Source organism: Tasmannia lanceolata, unplaced genomic scaffold (genome assembly GCF_043159265.1).
Source record: "Tasmannia lanceolata isolate RefF3 unplaced genomic scaffold, GAP_Taslan_0.1 ptg000020l, whole genome shotgun sequence".
In the NCBI taxonomy this organism is placed as follows: Eukaryota; Viridiplantae; Streptophyta; class Magnoliopsida; order Canellales; family Winteraceae; genus Tasmannia; species Tasmannia lanceolata.
In genome coordinates, this window is record NW_027518697.1 from 28,736,574 (window position 1) to 28,758,674 (window position 22,101).

At 37.4% G+C, this 22,101-nt stretch overlaps 1 protein-coding gene across 1 annotated transcript; it reads left to right on the forward strand.

Annotated features, from left to right (window-relative positions):
- The first annotated feature begins 7,869 nt into the window (after positions 1-7,869).
- On the forward strand, positions 7,870-20,897 carry LOC143855163 (two-component response regulator EHD1-like). The gene is made up of 6 exons (XM_077365382.1): positions 7,870-7,898; positions 8,229-8,398; positions 9,477-9,629; positions 10,119-10,472; positions 10,674-10,750; positions 20,354-20,897. The coding sequence occupies exons 1-6, from the start codon at positions 7,891-7,893 to the stop codon at positions 20,738-20,740; spliced, it is 1,149 nt and encodes a 382-aa protein (XP_077221497.1). The 5' UTR covers positions 7,870-7,890; the 3' UTR covers positions 20,741-20,897.
- Positions 20,898-22,101: the final 1,204 nt, after the last annotated feature.

A 22,101-nucleotide genomic window follows, 5' to 3' on the forward strand; every position in this document is an offset into this window, starting at 1 on the left:
TGATCAATTTCCTAAAACTTTGTAGTTAAACACGTTTCTTGAAAATATAGTTTTGATCCTCTCTTTTTCAAAACCAAATCAGAACTTTTGAAAAATAAAACTGTATAAATAAAATTTGAAATCAGCCCAAAGATGACCATGTTCCGGCCACTTTGAGCGAGAACCGGCCGAAGTACATAACTAATCAAATGTTCCTTGATGTGTCTCCTACAACTTTTATGTGTATCATGATTGCTAGTGATGCCATTTGGAGAGTGTAATTTTAAATACAAATACTTAGCTTCCATGTAGAATGCAAATGCGTGCTTTTGATGCTTGATTCATGCTTAGCCCAGTGGGTGATGAAGGCGTTAGCCCAAGCCCATCCTTAGGGGGCTTGTTTAGTCCGAGTAGCTCTCCCCTCTCTCATTTAGAAGACTTGTTAAGTCTTTTAGATGGGTTTAAACCATAAAATCCTTCCTTCATTGCAAATGGCGATGAAGGCGTTAGCCCAAGCCCATCCTTAGGGGGATATACCAAGCTATGGTAGAACCCTCTTCCCTCTCTCGCTTTGTGTATAAGCTTTTTTTAGCCTTTTAGATATCTTTAAACCTTAGGTCCCCATTCATTGTAAGAGGCGATGAAGGTGCTAGCCGAAGCCCATCATTAGGGAACTTGCTCAGTCCAAGTAGCACTCCCCTCTTTTACTTAAAAAACTTGCCCAGTCTTAGATATGCTTACCTTAAGCCATTAGTTTTTTTAGCTCCGTCATTGCAAGGGCAATGAAAGAGTCATCTTGAGCCCACCTTTTTAGGAGACAAGCTATGTCTCATGTAGAAAAAGTCAAACCATTTGGAGACAGGCTTTGTCTCATCAGTGAGTCAACCCATAGGAGACTACCTCAAGTTTCATAAGTTGCACTTCATTAGAAGACTAACTTAGTATTTTATTTGCCTAACCCCTATTCTATCATTCCAAGGGCGATGATAAGGTTACTTGGAGCCCTCCATAGGAGACATGCATTGTCTCATTAGTAATAGTGGTTTCTTCTTCTTCTAGAAAACATGTTTTGTCTAGTTAACACCCCCTCTTAGGCTTACCAGTTTAGGAGTCTGTCCATTAGCATAGGAGCCTGCCATTAGTTAGAGAGTCGGTCTTTCAGGAGTCTTTCCTACCGTCATAGGGAGCTAGGATTCTGTCCAACCTTTCATAAGTCATGTGATTCTGTCCAATCCTTGCAAGGCATAGGATTCTGTCCAACCCTTGCAGAGTCGGGATTCTATCTCTCCCGCAAATTATAGGATTCTGTACAACCTTTGTGGGATATTAGAAGTTTGTCCTATCCTTAGAATGATAGGAATCTGTCCTCTTGAGTCAAAAATAAAAAAACACATGAAAAACATCTGAAAATAAAAAAACATTTGAGAAGTCATGAGTCATTAGGAGTGTAGTTAGGAGAGTCTGTTTCCGAACTACGTTGGCTTGATCCTCTTCCACGAGGTACGTAGGCAGCTTGAGATTCTTATCCCAAGTCCAGTCAAACCTTTCAAAATAAACATGTTCAAATCATTCAATAACACAAAAATTCTTCAAACAAATATTTTACATCCAGTTTTCAAAAAGATCTTCCCCTAGAGTTTAGAGTTTGTCCTAGATATTTGGGGTGTCTTAGAGTTAGGAGTCTGTCCTGGTTATATTGATGCTTTTCGTGTCTTGTCGTATGAGTGTCCCTTGAGTTAGGAGGCCTCGAGTCGTGGTCGGTTAAACACTTAGTCGAGCCGATGGCTAGATTAGAATGCACTCAGTTAGCCCATTATTTTCCATAGGACATACATCCTACTTACACATAAGATGTAGGGCCCACCTACATTAAACTAGGTTGACTTGCATTAGTTTAGGACCATATAGGTGTGTCTAAAATATTTAAACAACTTAAACATGAGTCGTGATGTGTCATGTCGAGTCTAGTGTGGTCTAGGCACATTTAGGCATCGTAGCTTAGAATAGGCCACCGAACTACGTTGACTCTGATTCTTTCCGAGGCCGGGATATGTAGAGCAGCCGGGATGACCATCCTAGTCCGAGTCAAGTATCACATTAGAGTATAGGGTATGTCGTGTCGAGTCGTGTGTGGAGTCGAGTTGTGCTGTGTGTTTTGTTGTGTTTTCTTACTTTCATGTACAGACCTTATACCTTTAGCTGTAGCATGCATGTGTTTGTCCATCAAAACTTAGACACCAATTAGGTATGACACTCATAACCTAGCTATGTTTATGTGACACTTCTTTCGTTTATCTTTTGTGTGTGCTTATTATTTTCATCCCCGAGTCATGCATATTTAAGTAGACGTTTTCTCGGGGATATCCGTTCCCATTTCACATGATTTTTGCCCAAAATTCTTCAAAGTTAATAAATAAATGGCATAAGAGACCGGGTGTTTACACTCGGGCGAATTGGGGGCGCCTAACACCTTCCCCATTCGTCATCAGGCACGAACTTTTGTATCTCTGGTTATCCATTGCGACCGAGTATAGTATGGGATCCAGGGCCGACTTCCTTGGATGTCAACTCTAAGTTATTTCAGGTACGTCTCGGTTCCGGGCTAGTCCCTGAATCAAGAGGTATCTCATTTTACATCGCCACTCATGCTGTGAGGGGCACTCTTTCGAGAGTTCCTTGGTAAAGCTCTCCTTCACGTGTGGAGGTCTCAGAGGATTGACGGGGATCTCATGTCCTCGCCACCTTCCTCGGGATCGGGGTCCACACTCGGGTATTGTGACCATGACAATGATCATGACATGATTATCTTCATAAAAGAAGACGAGTTAATTTGGGTAGAGCTCCTTCGCTTTTGACCATAACAGGGGTCGGGAAGGTCTATCTCTGTGTGAGAAAGATAACTTCAAAGGAGATTTGCCCTAGGTGGTTGAGATAAGTCTAACCTTTCGAAAAGACTAACTTGAAATTTGAGCAGAGCTTGGGAACTGTGACCATAATAATGGTCATGACAAGATTATCTTCGTAAAAGAAGACGAGTTAATTTGGGCAGAGCTCTGCCGCTTTTGACCATAACAGAGGTCGGAAAGGTCTATCTTTGTGTGAGAAAGATAACTTCAAAGGATATTCGACCGAGGTGGTCAGGATGGGTCTAACCTTTTGGAAAGACTGCCTTGAAATTCGAGCAGAGCTCGGGTACTGTGACTATAACAATGGTCATGACAAGATTATCTTCGTAAAAGAAGACGAGTTAATTTGGGTAGAGCTCCACCGCTTTTGACCATAACAGGGGTCGGGAAGGTCTATCTCTGTGTGAGAAAGAAAACTTTAAAGGAGATTTGACCGAGATGGTCGAGATGAGTCTAACCTTTAGGAAAGATTGACTTCAAATTTGAGCAGAGCTCGGGTAATGTGACCATAACAATGGTCATGACAAGATTATCTTCGTAAAAGAAGATGACTTAATTTGGGTAGAGCTCCGCCACTTTTGACCATAACATGGGTCGGAAAGGTCTATCTCTGTGTGAGAAAGACAACTCTAAAAGAGATTTGACCGTGGTGGTCGGGACAAGTCTAGGGAAAGATAGATTAATCTGAGCAGAGCTTCATCATCTTGACTATAATGATAGTTAGCACAGATCGAAACACAAAAAGCAGTAGAGCTTGACGAGGCTGAGACCAAGACGGTTTGGATAGGGAGATGATTGAGGGATTACAACAACCTTTGAAAGAGGGGACTAGAATGAGAGCCTTTTGGTTAAGCGTGTTAACCGCGGGACGAACATTCTTCCAGGGTACAATGGTTGCTTATCCAAGGAATGAGATGATATGGGTTTGCAAACATATCTCTAGACAAAAATTAAAGGTTAGACAATAACCTCAGTTTTGGGTAAAAATAAGCTACGACCGTTTGCGCATTGGGCTAGGGTAATGACATCCCTAGCAAGAAATGGCAAACCGGGGACACCATTCTAGACTAGCTCAACATGCCCGAGGTGGTCCAAAGGATTAGTGTATTCCTATTTTGGAAGATGCTCACATCTCTTAAGAGTAACTGGTAAGCTTTGCCTAACTCTAAGCTCAGAATGCCCTATGTGGGCATGGTAACAACTACGTGCGTATGCTGGGCTTATGCAGTGTGATGAAAGCTTGAAGGTTCCTCTCGCCGAAGTGATTAAACAACCCTTGCCAGGTGTTCCCAGCACGCCGGGAAGTTAATATATTATCGTTTTAACGCCACCACAAGGGCGACGTGCAAAGAGGTGGTGCTTTCACATCAAATGGGGGCGTGATCAGCAGATTCGAGTGATGAAATCTCAAATAGAACCCATCCATTCCAAGTGCTAGTCACTCCCGAGGGTAAATAGGAATGCAAGCAGGTGATGAAATCCCATATGATGTGTGTGTGTTTGCATAAAATAAATGGGTAAGCCTAGGTGCTTCCCGGGGCATTTTCACGCAATTGGTGGCAATTTTTTGCTGCAATTTTGAGCATGGGCTCTTGCAATCCCTGCATAACAAGTATAGGGTACTGGAAAGCAAGTCTAACACTTGTTTTATTTCACACGTTAGGTGCGTCTACAACTTGCGATGTGTTCGCAACTTGCGGATACGCCTAAAGGCTACATCGGGTTAAGGATAACCATAATAAAGGCTAAAAAAGCCAAGTTGAATGAATTCTTCAAAAATCCCAAGTAAAGTTAAAATTGAGCTATGACTTTTTTTATTTTCAATTAACAAGTCTGCTGAAAGAAAATTATGATGTTTCTCCCCAGCAAAGTCACCAGTCTGTGGGAGCCAATTTTTTACCATGCACTTGAAGAGGCAACGGATCACCACATCGGGTTCTCTGGGAGTGTTAGTTTGATTTTGGTTTCTTGCGGACTCGGGACTGGGGTCCTAACTTCGCAAGAAACATAAACTCAGAGTCGCCACCTAGGTTAGGGCCTAGGACCCATGCCTGTTCTTCTAATGAAATGAGTGGTAGTACTCGACTTTCATTAGAGGAACAATAACCAAAGGGGTTCTTTTGCTCTGGGCCTTTGAACCTTATATTTTGCTCTGTTTGCTTTAAGGCGTGGTCATTACAGATATCTGGGTAAGGGTTATGGTTACAATTGGGGAAGGTGTTAGGCACCCCTCTTGCCTGGATTAATCCGGTCTCTTGACTTGAATTGGCATTTTTTGAAGAATTGAAACATAATAACTTATCTTTTATCATTTATTCAGATTATGCTTAATTCCAGGATGTAAATAAAGTTAATTTATAGAAAAGACAAAAAATAAGCGATAGTTTTCTGTTTGAAACCATATGTCATAAGTCCCGAAAGATCTCGCGACTAATCCCAATTAGGTTTACAAATCTAAAGGAAAAAACAGTGTAGAAAGTAAGAGAAAGGCAGAGGGATTTATATTATAAGATCTGGGCATTCTTAGCCGAGTTCCTTATAACGTCACCACCTCGTACCTTACTCTGTAAAGAAAATTGCAGAAAGTAAAAGAAAGGTAGAGGGATATATATTATAAGATCCGGGCATTCTTAGCCGAGTACCTTATAGCGTCACCAGCTTGTACCTTACTTTGTAAATAAAATTGCAGAAAGTAAAAGAAAGGTAGAGGGATTGTATTATAAGATTCAGACATTCTTAGCCGAGTATGTTATAACGTCACCACCTCGTACCTTACTTTGTAAAGGAAATTGCAGAAAGTAAAAGAAAGGTAGAGGGATATATATTATAAGATCCGGGCATTCTTAGCCGAGTACCTTATAACGTCACCACCTCGTACCTAACTTTATAAAGAAAATTGTAGAAATGCTGATAGATGAATATGAGTTTACCAAAATTTGGGCAGCGCAATGGCGCTATGAGGAAGTGGGGGCTTCTAAATCGCTAAGATTTCGGCAGCGTAACGGTGTTATACAGAGGTGGGGGCTCCGAAATCTCTCAGATTTCGGCAGCGCAACGACGCTATAAAGCTGAAAGAGGCTCCGAAGTTGTCGAAAGTTTGGAAGAACAACGGCGCTACTATTGAAAAGTAGCTCGTAGTATGCGAAATTCGGCAGAACAACGGCACGAAATGAAGGATGTCGCTCTGAACCTTCAAAATTTCGGCGGAGTGCCGACTCCCGGTGTGAGCTACCTAGAGTTTCTCTACTTTCTCTCTTCTAGAGACAAGTAAACTAAGGTTTTTCTGAAATTTCTGCAGGGTTTTGGCTTAGATTGTCTAGAGGGAAAAAACCAGGATTTTTTCTTTATAAGACAAAAAAAGAGAGAGGAGAGATAAAACCCACCAAAAACTTCTTACCTCTTAACCTTACTCCCCCTATTTATAGCTTTTTTTGGGGGGGGGGGGGGGGGGGGATAAAAAAAGGTAATTTGGACCAAATTTCGCCTTGGGCGAAATGCAATTTTGCCCTCGGCAAAATTTGATGTTTCTCCGGATGAAATCAACCTCGATTGGCACAATATTTTGTCTTTTCTCCCTTTTGTCTTTTATCTGTTAGTTTCGAAAGTTCGTAAGTTCTCCGATTGAATTCCGATTCACCCGTGGTCAGGTCCTTTGGATTCCTCGTTCTGGGGACTTCCCAATGAACCTAATATCGCATGCTTTCAGGAAACAAAGTGTTATTTGTGTGAAAACGGAAGTTTTCGACCCAAAGTTAACTTACCGATTGAAATGCAGTGTGAAAACGGGTTTACCGGTTCATGCCATAAAAGGTGGGTGTTGTGTGAAACAGGCTTTTTGGTTGCCGAAAAGGCAGGTGCTCTTTAAAAACAAGCTTTCTGGTTGTAAAAAGGGCTTTCGAAAATCGTTTCGTTTCGAAAATACCCTAAAGAGAGATTGAGAGAAACCTAACTGGTGCTTTGGGACTCATCATAAGGTTATTCCTCGTGAAACCTATCATTAGTACCGCCTTGACAAAATTGGGTGTCTACACCCTCTTACAATGTATTTGAAGAATGAAGAAGAACACTTTTAGGCTCTTTGAAGCCTTGATTACAACTTGTAAAGCTTACAGAAACTCTCAAAGGAATGAATACAATAAAGTGCCTATGGAGATTTTCCTCAAAGTGGTGTGCAAGTTCAAAGTTCTTGGTGGATTTTCAAAACGCTTGCAAATATGAAAGTTTTTTAGTTCAAAGTGAAGATTTGATCATTTAAGTTCCAGTTTTAATGCACATTAATGTTATAGTTATAGCCCTAAAGAGGATATGATCGTTAGGGGCAAAATGGTAGATGTTTGGGAAAGAAACATAGCTAGCCGTTACTCCCAATAGCTATATTTTTATACGTCAAGACATCTGGGAAGACGTTTAGATCGGAACAGAAGAGTGGACAAATTTTGTCCGGTTCACACATTGAACTTGTAAAATTCATATCTCCCTCGTTTCTTTTCGGATTTCGATATTCTTGTACTCTATGAATATCAGAAGAGCAAGGGGAATCTGTTAAAAATAGTTTTAAAAATATTTAAAAATATTTTGGCATGATATTCGTTGGGAAAAAGTCCATGGTCAAACAATTTTGCCTCTTAATGATTTCCAACTTCTATATTTTGTGCCCCCAATTCGGATACCAGTCATAGTTATAAAGTTCGGATTCAAGGATAATTGAGCGTGCAAATGTCTGGAAAAGTTTGGGAAAGGATAATTATAACAAAAAGGAGACAGGAAAAGCATGATACCCTTGGAACATTTTATTTCATGGACCAGAACTAACATCAGACAAAGACACTAAAGTGTGAGGGAGGAATGGTGGCCTCAAATTGGTTTCACGGCCAAGGAACTGCCATGTGGATCATTACTAGCCAGAATTCCCTCGTGCAATAGGCTCCCATGCCTCCTTTTTATAAGGAAGAAGCCACCAATCTCCTCTAGCCTTGCACTTATGTTGCCTTGTCTTCACATCAAAATGAAATGGTATATGTTCTTATCACTGTCAAACTGATGAGTATTGTTTTTTCTCTGCAATAAGTTATTCTTTATTAAGATTGCCGTAACACAAATTTTATGCCCATTTTCCACTTAAAATAGAGTGTCAAATTTGTTTTACAACCATTTTATGCTATTCTTTTGATGTAAAATGGGCGTAAAAGCAAGTTTTATAGCCATTTTTTACTTAAAAATGCGAGTAATTTTTTTTTACGCCCATTTTACGCCTAACAAAAAACAAGGTTAAGAGTTTCTTCCCCGATTAATTAAAAATATAATTATGGCTTGGCGTTGTTCTTATTAGTGTTACCTTGTTAGCAATGATGATGATGATGATGATGATGGAGATGCTAATGACTGTTGGCAGAAGACAAATAGTGAGACGACCAATCGTGAGCTCTGGCCACATGGGTTGAGGATTCTCGTAGTCGAAAATGACCCTTTCTCGCCCCCCATCCACCACCTCATACACCAGTGTAACTACCAAGGTAGGCCCTATAGTTTGATATTAGACAGGTTTTGTTATTAGGGCAAAATTATATGATGCACGCGCGTACCTGAACATAATCGGTGTACAAAATAGTTGTGGCCCTTGGTTTTTATCCAAGACAGACTCCTATAAAGGATGCTGTTGGAACAATTATATATGTAAGTATGGGTACCAGATAAAAACTATGTTACTAGGATGTATCGCTTGCTTCAAAAATTGGAAAAGCATTTCAAGTAGGGCCCAAGTGATATGCTAAAAAACGGATAATTATAGGTAAATAAAATAATACATTCGCCCCCGTTTTATATGGGTTTTGCTAACGAGGGCCCTAAGGGCACTCATTAAGGTGCTATAAAGGTAATTTTACACCTGTTTTGATAATGTTTTCAGAAAATTACACTTGTTTCTCAAAAAGGTGTAAAATTACCTTTTATGGCACCTTAACGAGTGCTCTTAGTGAAAATCCATTAGGGCACTCGTTAGCAACTCACTTTTTATACATGGAACAGCCCCATCTAGTGTAAAAGAGTAGTTGTAAGCACGCTAGAGGGGGCTCTCCCAAGTAAAAAAAAAAAGGGGCGGATATATCATTTGTGAAACTACCAGTTACTCCAAAAGCTTAAGCTGTTGGAGAAGGCGTTATTTAATCTTTTATACTTTAACACTCCCCCTCACGTGTGACCCCTCTTTCTTTGGGTTGGCCTACACATGGCACATGTGGCCCACTTTTGGGTTCGGCCATTGCATGTGGATTTTGCTATTAACGAGGTTTGAACCCAGGGTTGTTTCACATCACTTCCCATAATTAAAATGTAATTCTAGTACTGTCCTATTCTTTTTTATACTGTTATTAAATTATTATTTTGCATATACTAGTATGCATTTACAATTAAGTTAATGATATTGGCACTACCATGTTTTGATAATTGCAGAAACTCTACTTGTCTTTTATAATTTTAACAGTTGTCCAAGGTTATTACAGCTCCCAAAAGCTCTCAGAAGCCCATTAGAAAAGAGAAGACAAGCTGCATTTTTCTTATTATTAGTGTTAATTATTGTAGCGATTGCTTTTGCAGTAACTAGCTGTAGACAAGTGTCCGAGGCAATATCAATGGTGACCGAAGATCAACAAAGATTCGACATGGTTCTTAGTGATGTTTTCTTCCCAAATGAAGATGGTCTCCTTCTCTTGAAGATACTTGCTCTCCAACTTGGAATCCCAGTGATATGTAAGTTACATTTTCTTTGAACTAGTTCCATGTCCAACAAATATAGCATATTTCTTTCAATGCTGTACTATTCATCGGTTTATTGTCTTCCAAGGTTGTAAAATTCAAGCAAACACGCTGTGAGGAAATCCCTATAAAGTTTCGAAAAGGAAATCCTATCTCTACAATCTTTTTTTCTAGTATTATCAGGATATGTAATCCCATATTATTATCCTCAACGAACATAATATCTGTGCGATGATTTGATATCGATATCATTGTGCTTAGGTTCTAGTCGGTTTTCAACTGCTTTTTTAACGAAGTATTAAATGATGAACCTATAAAAGACATTTTTTCAACTAAAAACGGTTGGAAAATGAAGTTTTGGTAACTATGCTCCCGCGTTACCACGAAACCTATAACTATAATGGAATTACTTACATCTAATGCTTGTTTCGGCTGCTCGTTCCAAAACATGTTCTTAAGTTGAAGCCTGGTCTTTTGTTGTAGTAATGTCATGGAATGGAGAGACAAGTACTGTGATGAAGTACATCGCCCATGGAGCTTGTGATTATCTAATCAAGCCTGTGACACTTCAAGAGTTGAAGAATATATGGCAACATATATTTCGTAGGGTAATGGGCCAATCGCTAATTGACAGATCAAGAGCCGACAAGAACATGGATTTCAAATCAAAAACCATGGATAGCTGGAGAAAGAGGAGCATAACTTCTTTGCTATCGAACGAAGAGGCCGCCGCCGAGGTGATCAATGATGTTAGCCACCTTAAAAGGGCTAGATTACAATGGACCAGCCAACTCCATCATCAGTTTGTATCTGCGGTGAACACACTAGGCCTTGATAGTAAGTCTCAAATTCCAATATTTACTTGTATTTATTTGGTTCTATCTCATAGTAAAAACCAACCTCTATTGATTCTTCAAATGTTGTTCAATTCTCCCTTACAAAAAGCTATTGTATTTGTACTAAATCCTACAGTGAACATAGAGCTAGGCAATTGAAGCAAGAAACAAAGTATCTTATCTACTGTTCTTATTTTTGTAGAAGCTGTACCAAAGAAAATCTTAGAGACAATGAAAGTTCAACAGCTCACTAAAGAGCAAGTTGCAAGTCATTTGCAGGTAATCAACATTTATTCTTGGTTTGGGAACTGTTGTTCATACTTCTCTAACCATAATTTCCATTACTTCTTGGAGGCCCTGATAAAATTACAGTACACGAGTTGAAAACAAAGGACCCAAGTAAATAGGTACAAAAGAAAAGAATACGTGTGTGTGTGTGTGTGTGAGAGAGAGAGAGAGAGAGAGAGGGAGAAAGAGAGAGGGGGGAGGGGCAGAGAGGTTGACTTTTTCTACCACTATGCCTGACCTTTGCATGAGGAAAGGTACCAACACCAAAAGCAATGGTGAGAGAGTAAATGCGTATGCTTTCCACATGCAAAAGTGATGCACAAAGGTGGATAATTTGAAGGTCCTCTCTCTCTCTCTCTCTCCCATCGTAGAAGGCATTTTGTGTTGGGCAGTTGTGTCACGCCTAGAACTCGGCACCACGAGACGGTGACATAGCAGCGACCGCATACCCTTAGGCTCAATCCCAAAGCATGCAAGGTCTCTTATCAGAAAACTCTAAATAAAACCAATGAAGTTCACTGAAACTCTATTCTTTTCTTATAACAAGTTCAGAATTGTCAACAAATCCATAACTAAAATACAAGCTTCAAAAGAAGTTTTAATTCTTAGAATAAGCTTTCCACTGAAAGTCAAATGTAGTACAGACTGACCATTTCAGCTTTCAAAAATACTTTCTACTAGGTATGTTTACTCCTGGCCTCAAGGAAGACTAGAGTGGGTAATCATATGTAATAATATAAATATACAGAGTTAAACGGTTCAGTAAGTAATTTTCAACCTTAACTAGCCGGCGGATCAAGTATTCGAAATCAAATAGCGTAAAACAAAGGTTTTCAAAAAGATCCATTCAATATGTAAATAGACAAATATATGCATTTATAAAATGATAATAATTTTTTGATCCACGTTTCCAAAGGTCTTCAAATTTCAAGTCTATAAACCAATTTCTGAATTTAAAATATTTTTGGAAATCTATACTCCTTGCAGAATACTTCTGAAAATCCATATTCTTTGTAGAAAAACTTCTAAAATCTATTTTCTTTACAGAAACATTTGTAAAAGTCTATATTCTTTACAGAATCACTTCTAAAAGTCCACAGCCTTTGTGACTACGACAATAGTGTCCCTGTGACAAGGCCCAGGAACCATATAAACTTTTCTTGTATCCATATAAGTAAATACCAAAGATAATTTCCAAAACCTCTTTAAAATAGCAGTAAAATAATCTAAAGAAGGTAGAAAATCACTTAATTTTGATTCTAACCTAAAATGCCAAAAGCCTACTTCAGAATCTTTTTCAAAGTTCTTCCTCCAATCCTACAATAGATGGAATTTTCAGTCTTAGGTTTCACTTTGGTCATCTAAATATACAAATAAATCATCAGTAATACCCCAGCTTAAAAATTCATCCATCGATCATCAATATATTATCGATCGATTCTAATTATCTAAAGGGGAAAAATAAGCTTAAATAGAAAAAATATAAGGAGAATAGCAATTTGCCGGAGTCGACAAGGGAGTGTTTTCGGTGAAGTTGGGTTTATTTCTGCTAATAATTCAGGGTTAGAAGTACTTCAAATATACAGGAGGAAAGGAGTAGAAATCATCTACTGAAGTTTTAAAAATAAAAACGAAAAGTCACAGAGAGTTCTCTGTCTATGTTTCGTTTGATTTTTATAACCAATGGAAAAGTTATAATTTCTAAAAACTGAAATGGCTTCTGCAATGGTCCCATGCAAATCACTATATGCGTGTGAAGGGATTTGCTAGGGACCATCACAGAAGGCGTTTCATCGACCAGCTGTTGCATGAGAGAGCAGCCACATAGGCTCATTTTTCAATGGATTTTGTCTTATTCATTTAACTCATCTGAGGTGACTGCTCTCTCATGCAACAACTAAGCAATTCTGCGGAAAGCCATTTCTTTGGCAGTAGAGGTGGTTGTTCTCTACTGCCAAAGTTAGCAGCGAAATGCCTTTCCACCAAATTGCCTAGCAAATCTCAACTGCATTCCTGCAAAATTGTCATAAGGGATTTTTTCATTGTTTTGATCGTTTATTTTGTTCTTGATTTTTTCTGCAATTAATTGTGTGAGACCTTTTATAAATTTTTCTTAACAAAATGGTTGATTACAATCATCTCTAAACATTACTTTAGTTAATTAGAAAATTGTCTCAGTACCGTCTAAAATCATGAAGTTTTATACATCTAAGGTTTGTTAGGACGTCTTTTATATCTGTGTGTATCTCTATATATAATGACTTGAAAATGAGTTAAATCAACTTAACTTCAACATGTCAATTGAGTATCAGTTATTATAAGCCTAATGATCCTCTGTTATTTTTTATATAATTCATAAATCTTAGGACCTCTATGGATATCTCTAAATAATCGTACATGCAAATGATTTCTGAAGTTAAATATTATTCTTTGTAAATAATCATTATAATAATTTTAGAAATGATATATAGTTAATGGCTTTCAATTCCATTGGCAAATGAGATTATTATTATTCTTTGTAAATAATCATTATAATAATTTTAGAAATGATATATAGTTAATATATGGGTTTCAATTCCGTTGGTGAATGAGATTAAATAAGTCTTATTTACAAATAAGGACCTGTTTTTTGTAGTATCAAGAGTCCCTTAATCTTTCTTAATAAATATTTTTGGAGAATACCAATATTTTTTCTTTAAAAAATAATATGTCTACATCCTTCAATTTGATCCAAAAATTGGCTCACTTTATAAGAGAATGTCATTAGGTAATACATCAAGGGCGGCACCTATGTCACACTCACGTATTTTCGAATGACAAGAATACCCATATTTTTTGTAAAGTGACAAGCATAACCCTATCTTGGTACTTCATGACTAGTTTGCATGTTTGGAAATATGGTAAAAGAAGCATATTGATATCATTTTCCATCCTTATTCAATGCTTGGTTAGTTCGAAGGAGACTATACTCAATTTATTATTTTTGTAGAAGTATAAGCGATCAAATAACACCAACACTAACAGCTTAAGCTTTTGGAGTAATCGGTCATTTCACCTGGTATTAGAGCTATTGCCTCAGGGAAGGTCCTGGGTTAAAAACCCAACAATTCCTTGGTTTTGAAATCCACGTGTACAGCCAACCCAAAAAGGAGGGGCCACAAGTGATGAGAAGTGTAAAAGTATAGATTAAATATCACCAAACTCCAACAGCTTAAGATTTTGGAGTAATTGTTGCTTCACTTTTTTTTTTTTAGCGTAATTCATTCTTTAGGATTAGAGAATAAATGTTCCTTTGGCATGGGATAAGGATTATGTAGGCTCACTCATGATAATCAACTGTCCGTATCGATGGCTTTTATAAAATTTTAATATAATTTTTAACATTGAAGCTTTGAAAATATTTGAAAAAAAAAAAAAACTTCATCAATTCTTTTTAGGAAATGTTATCAGCACTTCTCCTAACTTTATTAAAATTACGGTATGGCCCCCACCATAGGATGATCCAAACCGTCCATTAGATGGGCCACAACCTAAATAGGTTTTGCCCCAAATATCATTTATATAGGTTGATCCTAATCCTCTGATCTATAGAGGGTAAGGATCAAACTTCAAACATTAAGATCGGAGAATTAGGATCAACCTATGGAAATGATTTTTGGAGCATAGCCTATTTAGGCTGTGGCCCGTCTAATGGACGGTTTGGATCTTCCTATGGTACGAGCCATACCGTACTTTTAAGAAAGTGAGGAGTGCCCTCATCAAAATACAGTAGTGCTGATAACATTTCCCTTCTTTTTAAAAAACTTTTGAAAAATGCCAAAAGAATTAATAATAAATGCAGGTAGATTTGATCCCGAGAACTGCCTTCCATAACTTAACGATGCCAGTTTTAAACTATGTTTGTTTTCCTTTATGAAATGTTGGACATTTTTGCTTTCTTCTTTAAGCTAGAAACCTTTTAGACTTGTCTTTTTGGCTTGACATTTTTTTTTTGTTCCCATACATTTTTCCCAACAATGCCTACGCTCACTCCTCACATTATGTCACCCTTGTTCCTCACACTATGTAGGAGAGTCACATTTGGGTATTGCTAACGAATGACCTTACCCTAAGGTCACTCGCTAAGCAATATTTAATTGCCCTTGGGAACTTGAATTTACACATACTTTAAGGGGCGGTTTGGATACGCGGATTTTAGAATCCAGGTTTTTAGTTTGAAAACAGTGTAAAAGATGGTTCATGATCAAGCTGTTGTATGCTGTCATGATAACGTTTCATGGATTTTAAGTAAGAAAACCATGTTTTAGAAACATCTTCCACATCCTAAGATTCCTGAAACCTGGTTTTCTTACTTAAAATCAAAGAAATGCTGCCAAGACAGTATGCAACAACTTGATCGTGAACCCTCTTTTACACTATTTTCAAACTAAAAACCTGGATTCTAAAATCCGTGTATCCAAATGGCCTTCTACACAAGTTTTGAGATTTTTCATCAAAGTATGCGTAAATTCATGATCCCAAATTCCCAAGGGCAATTAAATGTTCCTTAAAGGCCTTTGTCCCTGGGCACACGTTAGCAAAACCATATATATATATATATATATATATATATATATATATATATATATATATATATATATATATATATGAGGAAAGTGTTCCTGAGTTATAGCTCAGATAAGCTTATCTGAGCTATAGCTCATAAACACATGTGGCCCCACATTTTTTTGGGGGATTCAAAGCATTCATTTGGAAGGCCCTTCCACGGATAGGGTGTGTACCAAAAATCAGCCCTCTAGGGTCATCCTAACTCTACCATTTGTCGAGGCAAAAAATGGGCGGACACACATTGTCTGTCCATTTTCCCCTCCACCTTTGATTGGGTTAGGATGATTATACAGAGCTGATTTTTGGTGTGTATATATATATATATATATATATATATATATATATATATATGAGGAAATGGTTTGTGAGCAGCTGCTCAAATAAGCTTATCTGAGCAAAGCTCACAAACCATAGGGGGCCACATTTTTAGGGGGATCCGAAGCATTCATTTGGAAGGCCCTTCCATGGATAAGGTGTGTACCAAAAATCAGCCCTATGGGATCATCCTAACCCAATCAAAGGTGCAGGGGAAAATGGATAGACACTGTGTATCCATGTTTCTGCCCACTTTTTTCCTCCACAAATGGCAGGGTTGGGATGATCCTATGGGGCTGATTTTTGGTACACACCCTATCCATTGACTGGCCTTCCAAATGAATGCTTTGGACGCCCCAAAAATGTGGGCCCCCTATGGTTTGTGAGCTCTGCTCATATATATATATATATATATATATATATATATATATATATATATATATATATATATATATGAGAAAAGTGTAGTTACACATATGTGTAGCTAACTTAGCTACACCGACGGCTTAAAATACAGTGGGCCCCACATTCTTTGGGTGATGTAAACCATTCATTTGATGGGCTCTCACATAGATAGGTTGTGCCCAAAAAATCAGCTCCATAGGATCATCCCAGCCCTACGATTTGTGGAGGCAAAAATGGACGTGTAAAAACCTTCACAACTCTATCCATTTTTGCCTTCACAGTTTGAAGGGTTGGGATGATCCTATGGAGCTGATTTTTTGGGCATACCGAAATAATGTGGGCCCACTGTATTTTAAGCTGCCGATGTAGCTAAGCTACCCACACATATGTGTAGCTTCACTTATATATATATATATATATATATATATATATATATATATATATATATATATATATGTGTGTGTGTGTGTGTGTGTGTGTGTGTGTGTGTGTGTGTGAGGGTGAGGTTTCTGAGCTCTGGTAATGTAAACCATTCATTTGATGGGCCCTCACATAGATAGGGTGTGCCCAAAAAATCAGCTCCATAGGATCATCCCAACCCTACGATTTGTGGAAGCAAAAATGGACGTGTAAAAACCTTCACAAATCTATCCATTTTTGGCTTCACAGTTTGAAGGGTTGGGATGATCCTATGGAGCTGATTTTTTGGGCACACCGAAATAATGTGGGCCCACTGTATTTTAAGCCGTTGGTGTAGCTAAGCTAGCTACACATATGTGTAGCTTCACTTATATATATATATATATGAGGAAAGTGAAGCTACACCGCCGGTGTAGCTAACTTAGCTACACCGCCGGCTTAAAATACAATGGGCCCACATTGTTTTGGTGATCCAAAGAATTCATTTGATTGGCCCTCACATATATAGGGTGTCCACCAAAAATCAGCTCCATAGGATTATCCCAAGCCTACGATTTGTGGAGGCAAAAATGAACGTGTAAAAACCTTCACAAATTTGTCCATTTTTGCCTCCACAGTTTGAAGGGTTGGGAGGATCCTATGGAGCTGATTTTTGGTGGACACCCTATCTATGTGAGGGCCAATCAAATGAATGGTTTGGATCACCAAAACAATGTGGGCCCATTGTATTTTAAGCCGGCGGTGTAGCTTCACTTTCCTCATATATATATATATATATATATATATATATATATATATATATATATGTATATATATATATATGTATGTATATGTAGATATATATATCTACATATACATACATATATATATATATACATATATATATATATATATATATATATATATATATATATATATATATATATATATGAGGGCGAGGTTTCTGAGCTCTAGCTCAGCTTGAGCTAGAGCTCTATAAATACACCATTTCCATGTTCTTTCAGTCATCCAACCCATTCATTCTATAGAACCTTACATAGAGAAGGTGTTCCTAAGAAACTATATCCGTACCATATCCTAACCATTCAATCTATAGAAGCCCATTTTCTAGCTATCCATTCTAAACCTCCACAAATCATAACCCTAACCATAACCTATAATCTTAACCATAACCCTAATCATAACCTATAAAATGAATGGGATGTTGTTTCAGTCATCCAACCCATTCATTCTATAGAGCCTTGCATAGATAAGGTGTTTCTAGGAAACCATCTCCATACCATAATCCTAACCATTCAATCTATAGAAGCCCATTTTCTAGCTATCCATTCTAAACCTCCACAAATCATAACCCTAACCCTAACCATAACCTATAATCCTAACCATAACCATAACCATAACCCTAATCATAACCTATAAAATGAATGGGTTGGATGAGTCAAACAACTATGGGAGTGGTGGTTACTGAGCTCGAGCTTAGAAACCTTTTCCTATATATATATATATATATATATATATATATATATATATAGAGAGAGAGAGAGAGAGAGAGAGAGAGAGAGAGAGAGAGAGAGGAAACTGTTGGTGCGCTTAAGCTCACCAACCTTATGGTGCGCTTAAGCGCCCAATCACATGGGTCCCACATTTTCTGTGGTGATCCAAACCATTCATTTGCAAGGTCCTTACATAGATGGGAGGTGTACCAAAAATCAGCTCCATAGAATCATCCTAACCCATCCATTTTTTGGAGAATCATCCTAACCCATCCACAAATCTGCCCAGTTTTGTCCTCCACAAATGGAGGGGTTAGGATGATCCTATGGAGCTGATTTTTGGTACACCCCCTATCTACGATAGGACCTTGCAAATGAATGGTTTGGATCACCACAGAAAATGTGGGACCCATGTGATTGGGCGCTTAAGCGCACCATAAGGTTGGTGAGCTTAAGCGCACCAACAGTTTCCTCATATATATATATATATATATATATATATATATATATATATATATATACTAGTAAAAACACCCGTGCGATGTGTGGGGCGAGAAAAATATAAATGGTTAATCACTTTCCCATTTGATGTGGTAGAGTATTTCACAGTCATGCTTTCACAGGTGGGTCTCACGCACCATCTATATAGCCAAACCCATGCATTCGAGTGGGACCCGGAATATTTTGAAAGGTTGCTGAAATCCGTAGTATTATGTACTAAATGAACATGTTCTATATTAAAATATAATCGGGTTCGTCAATATTTTGAATGGCGTCCTGAATCCGTAGTATTGTGTAATATGTTCATAAGAATTCGTAGTATTATGTAACATATGTACCCAATCCGTAATTTTAAAAAGAAAAAACGTCACTATGTTGACTTTGTCCACTTTTTTATTACAAATGCATAAAGGAGGGGAGTATGATTGAAATTATGTGGCTTTAATGGGTGCCTTTGTTAAAAAGCATAAAGGAGGGGTTAGGATTGAAAATATGTGGGTTGAATGAGTGCCTTTGTTAAAAAATGTCAAAAAAAGTGATGTGTAATTCTATTAGAATTTTGGGAGAAATTCAAATAATTCTCTCCTTTTCTCTTCTGCTATATATATATATAATATATAAAGAAAACGGTTCCTACACATATGTGTAGATAGGTTATCTACACACTAGCTTAAAATACAGTGGGGGCCACATTATTTGGGTGATCCAAACCATTCATTTTAAGGCCCTCACATAGATAGGGTGTCCATAAAAAATCAGATCCAGAGGATCATCCTAACCATTCGAACTGTGGAGGCAAAAAATGGACTAATTTGTGAAGGTTTAAAGACATCCATTTTACCTCCACAAATCGTAGGGTTGGGATGATCCTATGGATCTGATTTTTTGTAGACACCCTATCTATGTGAGGGCCTTTAAAATGGATGGCTTGGATCACCCAAACAATGTGGGCCCCCACTGTATTTTAAGCTAGTGTGTAGAGAACTCTCTATACATATGTGTAGGAACCGTTTTCTCACATATATATATATATATATATATATATATATATATATATATAATGTGTTTCTTAGCTAGTTTAGAATAGACCATCTCCTATAGTAGTTTGACTCATCCAACCCATTCATTTTATACTACCTCACATAGATATGGTGTTCCTAACAAACCAGCTCCATACCATAATCTTAACCATCCGATCTATGGGACCATAATTTCTAGCCATCTATTTTAAACATCCACAAATCATAACCCTAACCCTAACCCATAATCCTAACAATAACCATAACCATAATCCTAACTGTAACCTATAGAACTAATGGGTTGGATGACTAAAACAACAATGGGAGATGTGGTTTCTGAGCTCTAGCTTAGACTGAGCTCGAGCTCAGAAACCTTTTCCTAATATGTATATATATTAGAAAATCTTTTTAAGGATAATTGCTTTTGTTAAAGAAATCAATAATTTTATGACATGGGCATATTTTCATTTGTATCGTAATATCGTTGTTGATGAATATTGTTAGCATGAAAAATCAAACTTGTTGCCTCTGGTCCCAATCCTATCGAATGATTCTAAACCTTTGATGAAGCATGATGAAATAAATATCCTCTAAGATCTCTTTATGCCAATAATTTTTGCATGTCTCAATTTTATGAATGCAATCTCCATTCGACATCAGGCCTAGACCTATTTTTTTCACTCTATGCTCCCATCGGATCAATGGTTCTGATTGCCAAATACATATGCCACGAGTGCACTGAGTGATGACCATTTTTGTTCATCAGGATGAGATTGCCTTGTTAGATGACCTCAAATAATATTATTGGTTATTGACTATTACTTGTGATGCAGAAGTACAAATTATACTTGAGAAAGTTATCTTCAGCCCTAGGTCAAGACCGCAACAAATCGTCAGACAACCAAGTAAGCTTAGCATTGGGATCTAAACGTAAGATCGACCCTGCAACTCTGAATTCCTTGCAACAATTGATAGCCTTGGAGAAGAAGAATGATGCTTACCAAGCAGAAATCTCTAAAAGCTTGAATTCAAAAGTCCAAAGTCGAAGCTCATCAATAACTAAGGAAAATGGTGACATTCTTGTAGAAGACGACCATTTTTGCAACCTCAATAAAAAGTTTGATCAGGAGCCACCACCACAATCTTCTAGGGCAATCGATATTCATGTTGAATCTCCGAACGAAATTACAAATCTTATAATGGAGGAGCTTTTCTCTTAAATTAGAAGATTAGATGAGTTGTATGGAATGGATAACACATAAAATGAAGACTCAAAATCAATGGGAAGACTAAAAAACATGGATTTCTTACGAAGTTGAAGCCCTAATTGCTCTGTCTTTTGTCATAAAAACAAAATAAATGAACACTCACTACTTATACTGAGGCAATATTTTAATGAAATTACAATTCACACAAGATGTTGGGTATTTTAGATATTTATGCCACATATGATGTTGATAATACATAAGGATCCCTAGGCAACATTATAAAAAGACTACTCCTATTTCAACTAAATTAAGATATTGGAGATATTTTTCAACTATCACTGCCATATTCTACTTTTTATATGATAGAATGACTCATGTCAATTGTCTTGGTAGAGACTCTAAGTGGACATGTAGGTGACAAGGGTAGTTCTTACTACAATATATATATACAACAAAGATGACAAGAGTGGTTTTTTTAAATAGGTGACAAGGGTAGTTCTTACTATAATGTATAAATAATCCCTAGACTCGAGAGGTATGCATTATCTTATGTATTGATTGTGGTATGCATTATCTTATGTATTGATTGTGCATCTTTGACATTACAAAACCCTTGATGCCCATTCAGGGGCTATAAACGAGTATGTTGGGTTTCACAGATGACACATGAGATATGTAATGCTCATCAACATGGAAATCGACCATTCCAACTTGAGAGATTATTTCCCAATGGCTATAAGTTTATTGGACTCAAGAAATTAATCTGGTTGTTAGTATTTGATGAAAAGCTTTGTAATCTAATTTATTAAAATCTTATATTATATAAATATATTATTTTCATCTAATGAGATTTACACATAATGTTATGGATATTAATTAATTAATGAGAACCATTGATGAATAACTACATAACTAAGTAGTAGAGAATGATAATTATCCACTTCCAATGGCTTATATCGAATATTGCATTGTGGAGAGAGTTATTTCTAAGTTACTGTAAAGAAAGGGATTCTATTATAATTCTCTTCTTTTTAGGGATTCATCTTCATAATTAGCACCTAATAGAATTTAAATGCTCCATGAAGTTTTATTGAGAATGAGATTCATAATCCAATTACAATAAGAACAGTTCTAATTAGTTGGAAGCTACTATTAAAGAAGGAGATCGATAAGGATCTCACACTCTACCTATCTTCTGGGGTTGAACCAAGAGTGTTATTTAAATGTAAAGGAAAGCACTTCTAAAAACGGGAACTGATGTGGACTAATTCCCCGGCCAAAGCCTTTGGGCCACTGTGATATGGTCATGGTAAGATACTTAGTAGTGATTGTATTGAACCAGGGTTAATCTTGTAATTAGTGTGAGAAGATGG